Genomic DNA, 19,870 nt, shown 5'->3' with positions numbered 1-19,870 from the left:
CTCCCTCTATAATGAGGGGTCAGAAGAGACACGTATTATGTGAATGTAAACAGTTTACCCTTTAGTCACGTTTACTTTTTTATGTTTTTCTTAACTTCTGTATTTGAATTTGAAAGAGTCTATGCAGCTCTGGTCTTTTTATTAGGAATGCCTGGATGTCTTCTGTTTCATTTTTCCTTCCATATAATTACACCCAGTTTTGCTGGGTAAGTTATCCTTGGCTGTAAGCCTATCTCCTTTGCCTTCTGGGGTATCATATTCCAAGCTCTCCATTTCTTTCCAGTGGTGGCTACTAAAAGCTATGTGATCCTAACTGTAGTTCCTTGGTTCTTGGTATCTTTCTTTTTGATCACTTGCCGTATTTTTCCTTTGAATTAGAAGCTATGGATTTTGATTACAATAGTCTTCAGAATTTTGGGGGGGGTTTTTAGGTGGTGATTGGTAATTTCTTTCTATTTCTACTTCACCCTTTGGTTCTAAAAGACCTGAGAAGTTTTAAGATTTCTTGAAATGTCATGTCTATGCTCTTTTTTTGTTATGGCTTTTAGATAGTCCAATAATTCTTCAATTTTTTTTCTGCTCCGTTTACTTTTCAGGGCAGTTGTTTTTGCTATATGATACCATATTTTCATTACATTTTTTCAATTTTTTAAAAATATTTCTTGTCTCATTGAACCATTTATTTTTATTTGATTTACTCTCATTTACAGAGATTTGTTGCTTGAGTGAGGTTTTGTACTTCTTGTACCATGCTATTAATTCCTTCTCCAATTCTTTTCTTTCACAACATTCATTTCTCTTCTATTTTTTTCTTCTTGCATTGCTATCCAACCTATACAAACATGTTAAATTCTTTCTTTTAAATTCTTGCTTCATCTCTTTCAGAAATCCTGGTTGAGTTTCTGCCCAAGTTTTGTTTTTCTTTGAGTATTTGTTTGTCGATGTTTTGGAGTCATCCTCTTTTTCTGGGTTTGTGTCATTGTCCCTCCTACCATAATAGTTTTTTCATGGTAGAATTCTTTTTGGTTTGCTCATTCTTCAGCCAACTTCCTGACTTAGGACTGTATGGTAGGTCTAAGCACTTCTGGAGGAAAGGTCTGAGTTGGTCCTTTTCTGTTGCTATTTCAGTCTGTCAGGAACACCTGAAGCTGGGGACCTGAAAGTTTTCAGTGCTCCAACGTAGTCTGATTGAGGGCAAAGTCTGATGACTGCCTCTCTGGTCTGAGCTCTGCAAGTTCCTGGCCTAGATTTGGGTATGAGTAGCAGTAGAATGCTACTGGATTCAGCCCTTATCAGTCATCTGTGGGTTCAGAGTAACAGAACTGTTGGTTTTTCTTTGATCTGAGATATCTGCCCTGTTTATTCCTATGCAAGCTTCAGATTGGGCTAGAAGCTGGAACCGAAACCCTGCTTCATTCCTGGGATCCAAGCCATATATCTACTGCTTGCTCCTGAACTTACTTCTTGCTTGGTACACAGGCGAATGACCACAATCATTCCTCATCCCAGAATGCCTAGAACAGAGTAGTTAGCAACAAAGCTGGCAACTGTTGTCTGTTCCTGAACCTCCATACCAGGTCTTGGTGTCCCATATGACTTTGGGTCCTCTTCCTGTCCTTGGGAACAGTCCCTAAGCACTGGAATATTCTCTATGGACAGCTAGACTCCATCTCCAGCATCCATGGATCTGTCTGCCTCTCCTTACTAACCTGGACTGGTCAAATAATTCACTGTGATTTTCTCTTAGATTTCATAATAAGGATTTGGTCTGATACATTTTCTAGATCTCCTTAGAGGAATCTTGGGAGGAAGGTGGGGCTTGCTATATTTCTTCCTGCTATTCCACCATTTTGGCTCTTTAATAAATCCTCAAAAAGGGAGCTAGGTTCACTACCCCTGGTTTGGGGCATGGAGAGATTATGATTTGGACAGAGTCACACATCAGTATGGTCTAGAGGAAGGTCTTGAGCCTACATCTTCCTTACTCAGAAGGTGGCCCTGTCTATCCACTGTACCTTGCTGGTATGGTGATTCACTTCTATGCTCCTCTATAATAATAATGCAATAACCATGATTGGTATCTATCCAGAGTTCTAAAGTTTGCAATGTGTTTTATATACATGGCCTCCTTTGAGCTTCACCAAAGTTCTGTGAGGCAGGTGGTGCCAACAGCATTCTTCCCATTTTTATAGATGAGGAGACTAAGACTTAATTTAGGAGGCTGTGACTTTCCTAAGATTGCCATGCTAGCAAGTGCCTTCCTAGACTTTGAACTCATGTCTTCAAAGTCAAAGTTCAAGACTTTCCACTAGACTCTCCTGGCTCTTGACATATTCAAGATGAAAGTGATCACAGGGCCATCTAGTCCAATGCTCTCATGTTCTCAAATTCAGTAAGTCTTAGAAATATGAAATGACTCAATTTAAGCCACAAAGCTAGTTAGCATCTGAGCTAGGACTAGAACCCAAGTCTACTGACCTCCATTCTTCACTACACCACAATTCCTGTGGTGTAGGATTGTATTGCTGCATTTTCACAGACTTCCCAAGATTGCCATCAGCTGGATTCCCCAGACAAGAGATCTAAGTGGCCAAGAAACAAGCATCTTGCCCACCGATGACAATTTTTCCTGTATTGTTTCACCTCCCTTTCTCCTGGGCCTTCCAGAGTGTGCATGACCTCCTTTTTCTTACTGTCACTAAGCTACAGAGCTGATTTGGACAGAATGAAATCCAAGAGGTTGGTTAATCCAAGCTTTTGGCAGAAGGTTGGCTTTATCTGTGATCTGGTCTGAGCTACTAGGCACTTGACTAAGATGCTGGGTACAGCTTAGTAACATGTTCACTTTTGTAAGTGGAGAAGATGCTAGTGACTCTTCTTGTACTCACGTTGTTTTCTCGGTAAGGAGGGCATTCTATGTGAGTCACTTTCCCAAGAGGAAAAGCACGAAATGCTTTTGTTTTGTTTTCATGTGATGCTCATGACAACTCCGATATAGACAGGGGGTAAGCAGGATTTTTTTATTTTCCCTTCACAGGGAAAGGGAGAAAGATCTATATAACTATTTTGTTGTTGTTTTTAGTTGTGTCCAACTTGTCATAAACCTATTTGGGATTTTCTTGGCAGATACTAGAGTGGTTTGTTTCCTTCTCTAGCTCATTTTACAGATGAGGAAACAGAGGCAAACAGGGTTAAGTGACTTGCCTAGGGTCACACAACTAGTGTCTGAGGCTGGATGTAAACTCAGGTCTTCTTTATTTCAGGCTCAGTGTTCTAACTAGCATGCTACCCAGCTGCCCCTATATAACTAATTATAAGGTTTTATAACAACATGTTGGTTCAGTTAATTAAAACAAGAAACTAAGAAGGTGATGCAGGGTCCCAGTACACTGGGACTATAGCTAGTTAAGAAGACCTGAGCTCAAATCTGACCTCAGATACTCACTAGGTGTGTGACCCTGGGCAAGTTACTGACTTGCCTCAGTTTCCTCAACTGTAAAATGAATATAATAACAGCATCTACCTCCCAAGGTTGTTGTGAAGAAGTGAGATAATATTTATAAAGCACTTACCACAATGCCTGTCACATAGTAGGTACTATATAAATGCTTCCTTCCTTCCTTCTGAAGAAGGGCAAAGTCATGGGTCCAATTCTTGCCTTGGTGACAGAGCAAAGAGAACCTTGCACCATATCCATAATCCTGTCTTGTCAACTTCCATTAATCACCAGGGGAATCTGGTAGAAGAATCTGGATGATTCGATGCAACTCATCTCTCTTCCAGGAAAAAATACCTCAAGCATGTCTTCATGGGGATGGGGTAGGTGAGATTATCACAATATAATAAAGTCAACAGCATTCTCCCCATTTTACAGATGAGGAAACTAAGGCTCAAGGTGGTTATGACTTTCCTATGACTTGCCATGCTAGAATGTGCCATACTAGGCTTTGAAGTCATGTCTTCAGTATCTAAGTCCAAGGCTCTTTCCACTAGACTTCCCTGCCTCTTCACATATTTGAGCTGGAAGGGATCATTGAGGTCATCCACTGGAACTCTCTAATGTTTACACATCAGGAGAATGAGGCTCTTTTTTTTTCTTTAAATAAAGTAGGCATGTTTTTGCCCAGAGAGCAAATGGGGGGGGGGGGGGGGAATCTGTCATATCAGGCTTTTCCACTATTTAAGCTCACAAATGTCCTCCTGAGCCCCATGATCAAGAAGGTGCATAGCAGTGTAAGGGACTTAGGATACATATTAATGATTAGACATGGACTCTGTCTCCAGGATGCCCACAATCCAATATTAGAAAGTACACTCCTCCCAGCCCTGATTAGGGTGCACATGGAACTATTTCAACACCTGCTGAATGGATATGGGGGACCCTCCTAGGCTCCAATTATTTTCATCATAATTTATGGAGTTTTCTTTTAACATCACCCTCGTTCATAAATATATACTTCCCTGCTCCTACCCAGCAAGCCAGATAAGAGAGAAAGAAGAGAAAATGTTTTAGAAATTCAGCAGTTAACCAGACTTCTACTGTCTAACAATGTATTTGTAAACCCATAGTAACCCACCTCTGCTAAGAAGGGAGATAGGTGCCTTTTCTCACCTTTCCTCTGAGTACAGGCTAAGGCCCCTTTCTTAACTGCTTAAAAAGTAACTCCTTCCATAAGGAAGAACCCCATGGGTCCTGCTAGAAGGGTTGAGAGAACGGGGTTTAATAAATCCTTTGAATTCCATTGCATCCTAATCGGCTTTGCAGCTTTGTGGAAAATGACCTCTGAGACTGAGAGAAAGGGGGAAAAGCGCATACTGGAAATCACTGAGGAAGCATACTGAAAAATTAGTGAGTGAGTCATTTGTGTCCTGGTCACTCAGCTTATCATCTGGGGATCCAGATGATAAAAACAGAACCAGAGGGCACCTTGGAAAGCCCCACAGGTTAGTGGAAAAGCAGCAGCCCAGTCCAACCCCACCAAAAGGAATTTTCAGAATTGCGGCAGTTAAAAAAAAAAGCAAAGAGGCCTGGGAATCAAGAGACCTGTGTTCTCAACCTAACTGAGATCCTAATTAACAGTGAGAGCAGCTAGGAGGCACAGTGGATAGAAGGCTGGGCCAGGAGTCAGGAAGATTCATCTTCCTGAGTTCAAATCTGGCCTCAGACACTTATTAGCTGGGCAACCCTGGGCAAGTCACTTTAACCCTATTTGCCTCAGTTTTCTCATCTGTAAAATGAGTTAGAGAAGGAAATGGCACACTACTCCAGTACCCTTACCAAGAAAACTCTGGAGTCATGAAGAGTTAGACATGACCAAAACACAGCTAAACAACAATTAGCTTGTGGGACCTCAGGCAGCAAGTTGCTTTACCTACTCTTTGAAGTACTGTGCCAGCCTTATAACACTGCACAAAAAGGGACTTGATGGAAGTCAAAACTTTAATAATGAATGCTAAAAACTGTTTTTGCATACAACTAGGAAATAAAATGTACAGGCAATGGGGTATAGAAATCTATTTTGTCCTACAGGAAAACAGAAGAGAGGGAGATGAAGGAAGGGGAGGTAACAGAAGGGAGGACAGACTGGAGGAAGGGATGGATGGGGTACATGCTGTTCTGCAGTGGGGGATGGGGAAAGATGGGGAGAAAATTTTGAATTCAAATTCTTGTGGATGTAAATGTTGAAAACTGAAAAATTAATAAATTATATTTTTTTTAAAAAAAAGAAATAAAAGGGACTTGAAGTTGGTGCTCTCAGATTCTATGTACCCAATGGATCATAGATTTAGAGCTGGCAGGTCCCTTAGGAGTCATCCAGTCCAACTCCATCTCTCAAGATAAAATGAGTTCCAAATGAGGTGACATGCAGAAAGATTGAGTGACTTGCCCAGGATCACATGGCTAGTAAATATCAAAGACAAGATTTGAACCTAGGCTTTCCTGACCCCAAATCCAGCACTTTATCCACTATTCTATACTGCCTCATGAATTCATCTTGCCTTCCTTCATATTCTCCTATTCTCCAGGTTTAGGGAACAATGCCTTTCTGGCTTGAATAAACCAGAAAAGTAGGAAGAGGACAGGTTTGCTAGAGAAGAAATGTAATCTGGCCTACCTCAGGTGAAGGAAGAGGATAGTGGGTAAGGGGTACGGTCTAATTAATATTAATTGGATATGACTGAATGACTAAACAGCAACACAAACCATAATCCATAGAAATGGCAGGCCTGGTGAGACAAAATTAAGCCTGCTGTGGGAATGGTTAACTCAGAAGTCTCCGTCAAATCCCCTTAGGGCAGTGTGTTCTGAAACCAAGAAACACAAGAACCCTCTTGTCACCTCCTCCTTCCACAATCCTTTCCCAAGGAATGTGAGAGCTTCTGAACTATAATCTGCCCTCGGATGGTTTACAGGAAGTACCTTGAAGCTGCTGTTGAAAAAGGTGGGGATATGGAAAGAGGATTTCTGAAGAATTCCAGCCACTTGACCTGCCTTCCAGGTAATCTTTCAGGTAAGGCTGGAATTCAACTCTTCAGGCCTCAGGATCCTCTCCTGACTGCCTGTTATGATAAAATTTTATGGGAGCCAGGAGGAAACCCTTTTGAACCACAGGGTCTTTTTGAGAGAAGAGAAGGGGAAAGAAAGGAGGAACAGTGACATTCAAATCTAGGTGACTGGCTAGGTGAAGTACCTTCTATAAAACAGCTTAAGTTTCATGGGTTTTAATACAGGCAGAGACCAACTTTTAAACAGCTGGTTGCCCTTGGTTCCAGGGCAGTCACTAAAGTAAGAGTTGTGGCAGCTCAGATTAAGCTCCTGAGGGACAGGAACTCTGCATGTGATGTAATGACTGGGTAGCAGAAGATCACAGGATTCAGAGACAAAAGGAACCTGAGAAATCACAAGTTCAACCCCTTATTTCACAGAGGAAGAAACTGAGGACCAGAAAGGGGAAAAGGTTTGGCCCAGGACACTTAGTGTGCAAATGCAGGCGCTCTACCTCCAAATCCAGCAGCCTACATTAGAGAATAATAGGTATTAGAAACACTACCAGCTGTACCTTTATCCTGAAGACAGAAGGATATTTAAAAAGAGCCATGCTGGCTGGGGGTGGAGGTTGGTGGGGAGTGTGAGAGCACATGTTGTATTCTGTTAAGGGGTTAGATAATTTCATGAAGGAGATAAAATTGCAGAAATCATGGTTTGGATGGGGTAAGAGAGCTACCAAAGGAAGGATGAGGCTCAGATGGTATGAGTGAGGATCAGAAGAAAGTCATAGCAAACCTTTCCTCTTGTCTATGTGGTTCAAAAGAATTTAGTTGATTTTTTTTTAAGGCAATCAGGTTTAAGTGACTTGCCCAGGGTCACACAGCTAATAAATGTCAGAGGTCAGGTTTGAACTCAGGTCCTCCTAACTCCAGGGCCAGCACTCCATCCACTGCCCCACCTAGCTGCCCTGCGTTTCATTTTTGATATAAAAATAGAAGCAGCAGGAAGCTCTCAGTGACTATTCTGCATGGTAGATGGAAAGGGCGCTGGACTTGGAATCAGAAAACCAGCATTTAACTATTTGTATGGCTTTGGGCAAGCCATTTACCTTCTCTGGGCCTCAGTTTCCTCATCTGTAAAAAAGAGGGATTGGACAAAGTGATCTCTAAGTTTTCTTCCTTCATCTCTGGCATTCTGTAGTACTGGGCCTTCAGCGACAGAGCACTTGATGATCTAACAATGAGCCTTCCACAACATGTGGTTTTCTAGAGACAGGGTGTTCTCTGTACTTATCTCCAGCCTTGGCAACCAGACATAGGAACTTCTTACAACTGGTTTTTTATAGCAAAACCTCAGTGGCTGAAAGAATAAGATGTTCCGTACAGTTGTTTAAAATGGGATTTTCCCAGAAAAGCTGGGAGGGAGAGTCCCAGCTCTGGGGCTAATGTCTGATTTTGCTCCTTCTCCTTCATCTCCCTAGAAGCCCAGTGCACCAGGCTCCTCCCTCCTCCTTTTGGCTCCTACAATGTGGAGACAGGCTCCGGCTGCTCCCTGGGCTCTGTTGTTGTCTTCTCCTGTCAAGTGGGATATCAGCTCACAGGAAGCAGAACAACAATTTGCCTCTTGGGGGACAATGGTACAATTTGGAGTCATCCTGAACCCCGATGTGAGGAGGGTAAGAAATATGCCCTGTGGCATCACCACAGCCGGGATTGGCCACACTGGCAGTACCACTCCCCTCACAATAAGTCTTCTTATGTTGTCTTTGTCCCAGTTATCCCCAAGCTGCCTCACCATGGCTCCCAGGGGGCAGTGACTGTCTCCCTCATCAGTGGTGCCATCATCCTTGCCATCTGCATCTCTTTTGTCGTGTGCTGCCTGCAAGAAAAGGGGCTGAGGAGCAGCTCTATGGCTACTCAGGCCATGTAAGTATCTCACATTGGGAGAACTGAGTTCCCAGGACATCTAACGAACTGGTCTACTCCTTCGGGGGTAGAATAATAAAAATAATAACTAACATTTATATAGACTCTACAGGTTTCCCACCCCTGAATAGAGCCTACTATGTACCAATATGGGGCACCTAGGTGGTGCAATGGATAGACCCCTGGGCCTAGAGTCAGAAAGATTCCTTTCCGTGAGTTCAAATCCAGCCTCAGACATTTATTAGCTATGTGGCCCCGTGCAGGTCACTTAACCCGGCTTGCCTCAGTTTCCTCATCTGAAAGATGAAGTGGAGAAGGAAATGGCAAACCATTCCAGTATGCTTGCCAAGAAAACCCCAAATGCGGCTCACAAAAGTTGGACACAACTGAAAAATGACTGAGCAACAGCAATGTACTTGGCTTTACAAAGAATATTTCATCCCTCCAACAACTTAGGTGCTATTATTATCCCCATTTTACAGTTAAGGAAACTGAAGCAAACCAAGGCTAGTATCTGAGACAGGATTTCAGCTCAAGTGTTCCAGACTCCAGGCCCAGCATTTTATCCATTGAGTCACGCAGCTGCCTTGAAAGAAGTCAGGTCCTAGCATTCTTGGGTGTAGGAATGGAAGCAGGGATGCTATCCTACAACCAGATGAACAGATTATAGGAGATGTGGGGGACCCATGCAGAAGGGACCAGAGAACTTCATGATGACAAGAAGCACCATAGTGGGAGGTGGAAAAATTGAGCCAAGAACAAGTATGTTACTTCCTCTACCCTTCAACCACAAGTTCACAGAATTTCCAGCTACGCAAAGATCTTTGAGAATCTCTAGTCTTCTTGTCTCATTTTATAACTGAGGAAATTGAGCTTGAGTCCAGAAAGAAGAAATAGTCAGCCCAAGCTAGGCATGTATGAAGTAACAGAGCCAGGATTTGCTTCTACCTCTTCTGACTCCATATTCAGTGTTCCACTACACTGCCCCCAGTCTTACTGGATCTTGGACTTTTTGAATATACCCAATATTAGAACTCTAAGAGTACTCTTGTCTGATACACCCACTGGCTCCAGAGTTAGAGGACCTGGATCCAAATCCTTGTTCTGTTACATAATAGCTGTCTGACCTTGGGTAAACCCCTCAACAGGGCAGCTAGGTTCCATACTGGATAGAACACTGGGCCTGGAGTCAGGAAGAATTCAAATCCAGCCTCAGACACTCACTAACTGCAGGACCTTGGGCAAGTCACTGAACCCTGTTTGCCTCAATTTCCTCATCTGTAAAATGAACTGGAGAAAAAAATGGCAAACCACTCCAGTATCTTTGCCAAGAAAACCCCAAATGGGATCACAAAGAGTTGAACATGAATGAAAAATGACTAAACAACAACAAATCCCTTTAGTTCCCTGGGCTTTAATTTTTTTTTTATCTGTAAAAGGTAAAGGGGATGGGTGGGTTATTTTAGATGCCCCTGGAGTCTCTTCCAGCTCCAAAGCTATGATCCTATGATTCCTGCAAGTTTTGATCTCTCATATCATCCTAGGAAGCGGCTTAATTGAAGCCTCACCAAGGATAGCAGCACCACCCAGTGGAGAAATCCAGACCACTTTCTCTCTTTCTCCTCCCCTTCACTTAAGGAGAGACTGCTGAATCAAGAACAGAATGCCAGAGGGGACCAGCTACCTTTAGTTCAGACTTTAAACAAACTCAAAACTCTTTCCAGTGCTAGCCCCCAGCACTGTCCATGGTCCTGCTCTACTGAATGATGAAAAGGATTCTCAGGATTATATTATAGGTCAGGCAGACCTGATTATTGATGGAACACCAGTTATAACAGCTATACTGGGCCTTTCTGATGTGAGGCCACCTCTATACATTTCCCACCCATCCATAACTGTATTTCACTTTTTTCAGGTCTCTAATACTTTTTCCATATGTGAAGCCTCAATTCCTTATCACAAAGACTTCAGATATACCCACATCCCACCCAACAAACTAAGACAAGAAAAAGGAAAGAAATGTTGCAACAATTTAACTCCAGAAATTCCAAAATTGCTGTTTAGGTCATGGAATTAGAAATCTATAACTGGAAGGGGTTTCAGAAACTGTCTAGTCCAATACCCTAATTTTACAGATGAGGAAACCAAGGTCCAGAGGTTAAGTGATTTGCCCAACGTAATATAAGAAATAAGCATCAGAAGTAGAATTTGAACCTAGGTTCTCAGAATCCAGAACCAGTGTTCTTTCAACTGCAAAGGTGTAATAGGGTCTGCTTATTTCAGTTCAGGGTGTGTCTTGGGTTGAACCCTCTACCTTCATCAAAGCAGGCCAAATTCAAGCAATCTTATTTTTCCCTAAGTCCAAAGCCATTTAGTCATGAACAATGATGCTCTGTGAGAGAAGGGAAAAAAATCAGGTAGAAAATCTATCCATTTTGGTTTAGGTTTCTTCCTCACCTCTCAAACTAACAAAATGAGGTAAGTAGCTTCCACTCTTTGGGCAAGAGGAAAGCTTGAAGGCTGAGGAGAGAATCTGCCCTCCACATCATGGTGATGGGAAGCGGCATTGTCTCCTTCTTGCTCCCTGTCCTCCCCACCACACTCCTGATTATGTTGGAACAGGTTTACCTCCTTAAGTTGAAGAATGTCCCTCACCACAGAGAAGCTTTCAACCAAGTCACCCAAATGGAGAAAGGGGGGAATGACAGATTCTGGGGGCAATGCAATCATCCATTCCAGTACAGGCTGGAAAAGCAGAGTTAACTACCCAAATCAAATTATCTAGCCAGAACCTTCACAGATCTCTGCTCAGCTGTCCTCTGGGCCTTCCAGGGGACTTTGGGTAAGGCATTTTGTCTTTGGAACTTCTATTTGAGAATTTAGCTGAGAATTTCTTGTTTGACAAGAATTTCAAAGCAATCAGTCCAACTTCAGACCATGCAGCACTGGGGAAATGGCTGAAATGAGGGAAGAACCAAGGACTTCTTATGACCTTAGCCTTGAACTCACTAGATCAAGTATTCTTAATCTTTCCATGAGGTGGCTCCCTCTTTAAGTCTGATGAAGCCTATGGATCCCTTCTCAGAATGTTTTTAAATGCATAAAATAAAACACAGAGGATTACAAAGGAAAGCAATTATGTTGAAATGAAGGTGTAATTTTCCCCATGCAAGTTCACAAGCCCTAAAATCAATCCACAGGTCCCTTGGGGGATCGTTGTGGGGAAGAGGGTGTGGTTCATTGACCCCAGATAAGAACACCTGCATTAGAGGCCAATTATGTTAATTTTGCCTATGGAAAGAACAAGAGAGCTCTTATTAGGGAAAATCTTGGCTTTCTTTAGGTCAAACATCATCACTCTATGGGGTTACTTCCCCAGGGTCAAAACCATTGTGTCTGGCATCTGCCTCTCAAGGTTCTTAAATCTAAACAACCTGAGATGACCCCCAGCACAAAGACAGCACCATGGTGCTCCGGTCAGCAGGGCTAAATGCTGCTTTTTTCTAGAGTAATACAACAAAACCTTCTACAGATTCATTTTAGAGCTAGAAAGGAGTTTAGAGATGAACTTTCATTTTAAAGATGAGGATACTAAGTTAAACAACCAGGTCAAAGTCATCCAGCAAAAAGTGGTAGAATTTGGATGAGAACCTCCAACTTCCAAAGCAGAGCAGTCTTCTTTCTGGAACAGCAGACTAGTATTAAGGTCTGCTGTGTTTTTCTTTGGTTTTTCCCTACAGGTATCACCAAGGCAGGATGTCTAACACAGGAAGAAGAGCTGATTCAAATAACAAGGTGCTACAGAGATATATGGGGGCTGATGGGAAGGACCAGATACAAAGGGAGAGGCATCTTGCTCAACTAAGCTCCATTTATCCTGGCACCCTTACAATCTATGACAACTGGGGCTTCCAGAGGTACTATTCTCACCTGGGTTCATGGGATATTTTACATCTATGTAGGATCTCTCCCAGTTAGACATGTATGAATCCCAAAACAAATACCTTCACTTGGAAAGCAGATATGCACCTTTGGGCTAAACAGAAAAATGAACCAAATTAGAGAGAAGAGCCAGCAAAGCAATGGGACCAGTGGTGTAGTCTGCAAATAAGGATGCAGGCAGGATCTGGGGCCAGCTTTATAGCTATACTCTTTTCCATTGCACTTCCAGATTTTCCCACAGCTCAGTTCCTCACCACAATCCTTGATGCTTTACATTGTGCAACTAATATTCTGACCTATCCCTACAAAATAATATACTATGCTTCCTGGGTATACTTCCTTCCCTCTTTCTCACATAGAAGCAGCATGGCAGAGTGGATAGAGAACTGACCCTTGAACCCCAAAAGATCTAGATCCAAGAACCATTCTGGCTGGGTGATCCTGGGCAGGTCATTTATCTCTCAGTGCCATAGTCAACAACCTAAGACAAGAAGTGGGACAGAAGGTTCCAATCTATATTCTTTCCCTGAAAGTTGCCTATACCAATAAAATCTCAGGTCTTGTCCCCATCCCCTCCCTCACCCACGGTTCCTGTAACTAGGTTTCATTACTGTATAATAGCATTTGGGGCTAGCAGAACATACAAGATCTTGGCAAAGTTATTTAATCTTTCTAGGGCTGCTTCCTCACATATAAAAATAACTAGGATGGGTTTAATGATCTCGAAGGTCCCCTACTATCCTATGATCCTATAATCTTGTTCAGTACAATCAGAAGGCTATGCCCAGAGAAGGCTACCTGGGGCTCTGGTGCCCTGCACCAGCAGAGGGTAACGCCTCCGCCTTTCCCATTGCTCAGAACCACCACCCTGAGCTCCTAGAAGTACACAGCTTCTCTTCACCCAGATCAACCTTTACTTCTCCAATGGGGGACCAGCAACCTGTATTGATTTTGCTTAGCAAAAGAAAAAAAGAGTCACTGCTTCCCTGATATCACAAAGGGTACAGCAAGACCCTGAGCCAGGTCTTGGATGGTGAATAGAGTGGATTGGATCAAAGGATAGAAAGTAAGAGCTTATGCTGGAGCGGGGAGGAGGCAGAAATGGATAGGAAAGTGGTAGAGGAGTATAGCTCCTTTTTATATTATGTAGCTAAAGTTTTGACCTTTCCCTGCATTATTACATGCTATGTTTGGAGGGTATGTTTCCTTTTTTCTGTATCAGATAGAGGCAGTACGACATAACGGAAACAAGCTTCCAGTTCCAGCATCCATTTTTGCTCAGTGCTGAGAAAAAGGGTCTGAAGGGAAATAGGGCAGGAGCCGTGGTTCAGTGCATTCTGTCATAGCTATGGACTTGCCTCAGTTGCCCATGGTGGCCCAGCCTCCGTTTGGTTCATGGTCCCCTATGCCTCATTTCTTTTTGTTCTGCACAGGAGTCAAGAGGCCCTGCCTTGGCCCACTGCGCAGACGTTGGGCTCTGAAGTCCCAGCCTTCACCCCAGTGGCCTTGCAGCAGAGATCCCTGTCCCCTCCTCCCACCTATATATACCTGCTCCAGGAGCCCAGGGACCTGCCTCTGCTGCTCCCACTTCCACATTGCCACACTCACCTCCCCAGAGAACCTCAACCAGCCAGTACCCGAGGAAACAGAAGTGGCAGCATGCAGGACAAGAACGCAAGATGAGCCGACCTAAAACCCCTTTCCCACACAGCTTTCAGAGAAGATCATGCAGTTTGCTTTTTCCTGAACGTCTGTTTCAAGCTTCCTGGTAAGGCATAGGGCAGACATAAAAGAGACAAAAAGCCAGTGGGCCTTGCAAAGGGATGGAAGGCTCATTGTCCTCAAACTCTTTCTGGAATTCTTAGCTCAGTTGGGTTCAGAACACACTCACATCACCAACTGGCTCCTGAAAACAATCCAAACTACTTCACTGGGTTTTTGAAATCTTTAATAATTTGAATCCAATCAATGTTTTCATACTGACAACATCTCACGCTGCCCTTCACCTCAACTCTACATTCTAACTAAACTGATCTTGTTGTGGCCTCATAGGTTTGGTGGGATCCATCTCCCACCTCTATGCTGTTGTACCGACTTTTTCTCTTACCTGGAATACTCTCCCTCCTTACCTCTATTTCTTGGGCTCCCTAGTTCCCTTCAAGATACAGCTCTGATACCACCTGCTACACAAGTTTTTTTCTCATTCTCCACAGGTTTGTTTTTTAGTGTTTCTCCCCTCTTCCATCCCCATTATCACTTTGCATTTCACTTTGTACATATTTTGAATTTACTTATCAGCGCACATGGTTATGGGGTTTTTTTGTTGTCATCATTGTTGTCCAGTGAACATAAGCTCCTTGAAAGCAGGGACCATTCTGTTCTAGTCTTTTTATCAGCAATGCCTTGCACATCAGTAGATGCTTTAAAAGTGTTCATTGAAATGAATTGAAAATGCAGCAGTTTCATCTGCAGAAAAGAAGTCTGAGGGAATGGGGGAGGTAGAAAGCCTAAGTCTCCAAATCCATGAAGGCATACTGTGTGGCTGATGACTACCATTTTCCTCATGACCACTAAAGGGCTAAACCAGAGGAAGCTGGTTCAAATATAGCACAAGATTTGGAAAGCTTCTCAACAACATGCGTTGGATGATGGAATCCTTCCTTGTATATCTTAAAGAGAAGCCCTTCATTGGTCTAGGTTAACTTGAGGGATAATCCCAATAGGTGACAGGAAAAGGCACTATTGAGATTAAGGTCCTATTAAAAGAGTGAAGTTGAACAGTACTACAGAGACCGTGCCAGCCACTTAGTCACTGACCTGTAAGCCGCACTGTCCAAGCAGAACAGAGCCCACAGCAATCTAATTCAAGTTTACTCTTTAAGCCGACTCCACAGGTACCAGAACAGTTGCCAAAAAAACCCTCTACTTTTCTTTCTCAAACCAGATGTGGTAGCAGAGAGACTTTATGAAAAGCTTCCCCTTTCTTGACCTCTAGAGGGCAGTGAAGGGAGCCAACTTGTCAATGGAGCTCTTGGTCAATGAGATGAATTCCCTCCCACAAATTAGGAATTGTTCAGCTGAAGCACTGTCCCTACGGCCGGACTCTGCTCCAAACACGTGTGTACACACCCCCTGAGGGGTCTATCATTCGAAGATGCTGCTTTTCCTGTCTTCAGTCGCTTGCATGAGAGCCTGCTGACTCCCAGTGACTCATCTGTCATCTATAGTCACAACTCTCCCAATTTCTCCTTTCAAATCGGCGGTCCCTTTAAACCCACCCCTACATCTCCAAGTGCTCATAGGAGCTCTCATTTTCTTAGATTTGCCCCCTTTAGTGATAAAACAAGAGTATGTAAATTACGGGAAGTACTCAACATATTTTCCTTCTGAAGTCTCCAACGATGTAGTAGTGGGTCTCTTTGGTGCCCTTACAATTTGTGATTCTTCATATTCACATTTCTCTGTTTTTTAATAAAGTATTTCTCTGTCTCTTTATAATATTAAACCATTCCCACACACGTGAGACATTATTCTACATTGTCAATAAAGAGATCCTCAAATCTATACCACAGATGATTTTCTCTCCGGAACTGTCAAAAATCCCATCTAAAAGCTGTTTCTCCACACACATATTATAGCAGTTTATATCCAAATAAAGTTCGTTTTCCACGCATATACAGAAACTGTCGCTGTATTATCCTTATGGAACCCAGATTTAATCATCAATGTAGATTATGTAAGGAAAGTATGGAACACATCTTTGCAGGCTGTATAAATTTAGCCTCTACCAAATAACTAGCAGCATATGACCTGATGGCTAGAAGTAATACATCAAAAGCTTACTACTTTGACAATCACTGTGAATACAACTTCAAAATAGCCTACAAAATTCAACCAATATGCTGTCCTGCAGACCATTATAACTTGCCAAACTGTCACCCACAATTATCTGGACATAAACTTAATCCATAAAAACTTAAGAGTGTGTTTAATAGATGTTGCCATACCAAATATATATGTATATACTTTTATATATAATTATATATAATTTCCAGGCTGAACATAAATGTAAATGTGGGAATCGAATTGAGGTCCATATCACCCCAGCTGTCCAGTCTGCTACTGGAAAAGGGAAGATACTTCCAGTGCACGTACAGAGGATGAATTGACAGTCTAGTACTTTTATTGAACCTCAAACAGCAATTATTTTATCCATCTTTGCCACAGTCCACAGAATATTAATTATGATCATTATTATTCTAATGATAATAGCTAGAATTTATACGTCACTTTAAGGTTTGCAAAATGTTTTACAATATATCTTATTTGATCCTCACAACATCCCCGGGAGGTCAGTGTTAATATTCTCCTCTTACGGATGAGGAAATTGAGAGTGAGACATAAAGTGACTTGCCCAGGACTGCACACCTAGTAAGTGTTTGATGCAGTATTTGAACTCATCTTCCTGACTCCAGGTCCAGTGCTCTAGTCACTAAGTTGCCCCGGTGTCTCCAGAAGAACATTAGCCAGATAGTGTCTTGTCCTAGGACTGTTTCTGTATGAACCTTATGGGGAAGACTAGGTCAAGATAATACCAAAAATAAAAACATGAGGCAGCTAGGTGGTACGGTGGATAGAGTACTGATCTTGGAGTCAGGAGCACCTGAGTTCAAATCCGGCCTCAGATACTTACTAGCTGTGTGACCCTGGGCAAGTCACTTAACCCTGATTGCCTCCAAAAAGTGAAATAATTATAACCACTTGTTTTGAGATCTACAAAGTGTTTCATATGTATGATCTCATTTTAGTCCCACAGAATTCCTTTGCAATAATTGCTAGAAAAATCCCCATTTTAGAGGTGGGGAATTGAAGTTAAGGTTAGGAGAATTGAGAGTTCCATGACTTCTTGGCCAGGGGTACGCAGCAAGCATATGGTTGAGTTATGATTTTAACCACAGTCTTCCTGACCTCAAGCCTAGCACTCTATCTTCTATCCCACACTGCCAAAAATGGAAAATTTCAGCCTACTTTGAAGCCGTTTTATCAGTCAGTCAACAAGCACTTATGAAGTGCCTTACTATGGGCCCATCACTGGACTAAGAAAGGCAAGAACATGTAACCCACAAGGAACTCACATTCTAATGGTACAGATGGCATACAATTAACTATTTACATGCACAATTTATACAGTGTAAACAGAAAGTAATATCAGAAGGAAGATAGGAAGTGTTGGGGTGGGGGGAAGGGAATGGGAAAGGCTTCTTATAGAAGGTGGGTGAGCTAAGTCTTGAAGGAAGTCAAAGAAGGAAGAGAATTCCAAATATGAACGAAAAGACTCAGTTGAAAATGGAGCATCATGTTGAAAGGACAACATGTAGGTCTTTGTAGCTGGACAGCAGAGTATGTGAGTGTGAGAAGACTGGAAAGGAGGAAAACAAAAACAGAGCATTTTATATCTGATTCTGGGGGTGAGAGGAAGCTATTGGAATGGTGGTCAGACTGCACTTTAGGAAGGCAGCTTTAGGAAAACAGAAGAATGGATCGGAGTAGGCAGAGACTTGAGGAAGGGAGAACAATGAGAAGACCACTGCAACAGTACAGATGTCCAGGGATGTCCAGAGTCCGCACCAAAGGAGCAGCAAGATCACTGACATCGAGAGGGCCAAGTCAGTCCCCAGGAGAAGACAGTTCTCAATAGTACTAAAGGTTGAAAAGAGGTGCAGGAGGTTGAAGATTGAGAAAAAGCCATTAGGCTTGGCAATTAAGAAATCGCTGGTAACTTTGGAAAGAGAATTTCAGTTGAATGATGAAGTCAGAAGATGGACTGCAGAGAATGTGGAAGAAAGAAGAGAGGAAATGGAGGCTGCTAGTCCAGACTGTCACCTCAGAGAGAGTATAATACAGAATGGTAGCTAGGAGAGATGGTCCCATTTGCAAGGTACTTAGCAAGAGTGGCCAGGTCACAAGTGAATGGCCTTGTGAGTCTCTCACGCAGGAAGGGGCTAATGCACCAACAAATACCAAACATGAGCTGGGGACAAGTAAAGTGTGGCTGATGAGGCACTCACAACAGTTTTCTGCTGGGGAAGCCTGAATCGACTTTGGGCAAGAAACATAACCCAGCAAGGTTATTAACCTCTATAAGGTTATTAATGTCTATAAGGTTATATATATCAATGTCCATAACGACATTAGATACTGAGAGGAGAACCATGCCTGGATATACTCACATGTACATTTTACTTCTTTTTTTCTTGTAGGGGGGGAGGTGAGGCAATCGGGGTTAAGTGACTTGCCCAAGGTCACACAGCTAGTAAGTGTCAAGTGCCTGAGATTTGAAGTCAAGTCCTCCTGACTCCAGAACTGGGGCTCTATTTACTGTACCCCATCAGTGCACCTCACATTTTACTTCTTCAATGTCAGGATCAGTGATGGATCACATTATTGGTAACAAGTATAGAGAATGAAGAGGAGAGGAGATTCAGTGCTCACACAAGCATTAGGACCAGGCTAGGAAGCATAGAAAACCAGTCAATATTTTAGAGAAATAACCACCCCTGTGACTTTGGGTAATTCACTTAATCTTTCTGGGCCTCAGTGTCCTTATCTGTAAAACAAGGGGTTCAGATTTAGATGACCTCAAAGGCTCTGTCCAGGTCCAAACCTTTGTGTGTCTGGACCAGTGGTGTCAAACTCAGGAAGAAACAAGGGCCACTCAACTGCCCATAAGGATCCCTGCAGGCCACAGACGGACTTAGAAAAATCATACAAGTTTTTACATACATACATACAAATGTATGTGTATGTCTATTGTATGTCTATGCATATATGCATGTCTATGTAAATGCGTGTATGTATATATATATATAGAAAAGTATGTGTGTATTAGATTCTATTAGAGTATATTTTATTACGTATTATTAGGTGGTAGATATTATAACTATCAGACATTACATTAGAATATATTAGGACTTAGAAAATCACACGTTCATATATGTGTGTGTGTATAGAAATACACATACATATACACACACATATTCTTATTAACACATCAACACATTAAAAATCAGATAGGAACTACATTTTCATTTGTTTCTGGATGTACTCAAGAGCATTGTGGGCCATGTGCTGTCTAGGCCCTGTGTTCGACACCTCTGATGGGGACATTTTTTGGCACCAGACTTATATTGTAAATCCAGCTCTTGTTTTCAAAACAGAACCAGATGAGACAAGGCCTCACTTATTGGCCTCATGAGGCAAGAAATTAAAGAGAACTGGGTTATGTGGAGCCACTGAGGATGGGAGATTGAGAACTCTGCCAGTCTTTCTCCTATTTTCCTTTACTATCTTATTCCTTTCATTCTTCTCTCTCAGTTTTCTGATTTACCAGTAGCCATTCAGAGAGGCTCTCCAGGCCCTTTTGAGACTATTAAATATATACTTTAGGGAAGTGCTGGTGTGGGGAACCTGCGACCTTGAGGCCATATATGGCACTTCTAGGTCCTTAGGTGCA

The 19,870-nt window shown here is 42.4% G+C and overlaps 2 protein-coding genes across 3 annotated transcripts in view; one reads left to right on the top strand and one right to left on the bottom strand.

The window, feature by feature from the left end:
- Positions 1–19,870, bottom strand: part of CNOT4 (CCR4-NOT transcription complex subunit 4) — a 293,416-nt gene that overhangs the window by 66,920 nt on the left and 206,626 nt on the right. The window lies entirely within an intron of this gene.
- Positions 6,369–16,026, top strand: LOC140533202 (uncharacterized). Of its 2 annotated transcripts, XR_011976828.1 has the most exons (6): positions 6,369–6,512; positions 7,971–8,165; positions 8,265–8,415; positions 12,156–12,332; positions 13,791–14,125; positions 15,302–16,026. XR_011976828.1 is itself a non-coding variant. In XM_072652632.1 (5 exons), exons 1-5 carry the CDS (start codon positions 6,404–6,406, stop codon positions 14,038–14,040), a joined length of 882 nt encoding a protein of 293 aa, XP_072508733.1. In that variant the 5' UTR covers positions 6,369–6,403; the 3' UTR covers positions 14,041–16,026. The 2 variants fall into 2 exon arrangements, 1 of the variants encoding a protein (XP_072508733.1); XM_072652632.1 differs by having other exon boundaries at positions 13,791–16,026.

This window comes from Notamacropus eugenii, chromosome 3, assembly GCF_028372415.1.
Source record: "Notamacropus eugenii isolate mMacEug1 chromosome 3, mMacEug1.pri_v2, whole genome shotgun sequence".
NCBI lineage: Eukaryota > Metazoa > Chordata > Mammalia > Diprotodontia > Macropodidae > Notamacropus > Notamacropus eugenii.
Note: the sequence above shows the minus strand (reverse complement) of the source record. Positions and strands in the feature narration are given on the sequence as shown.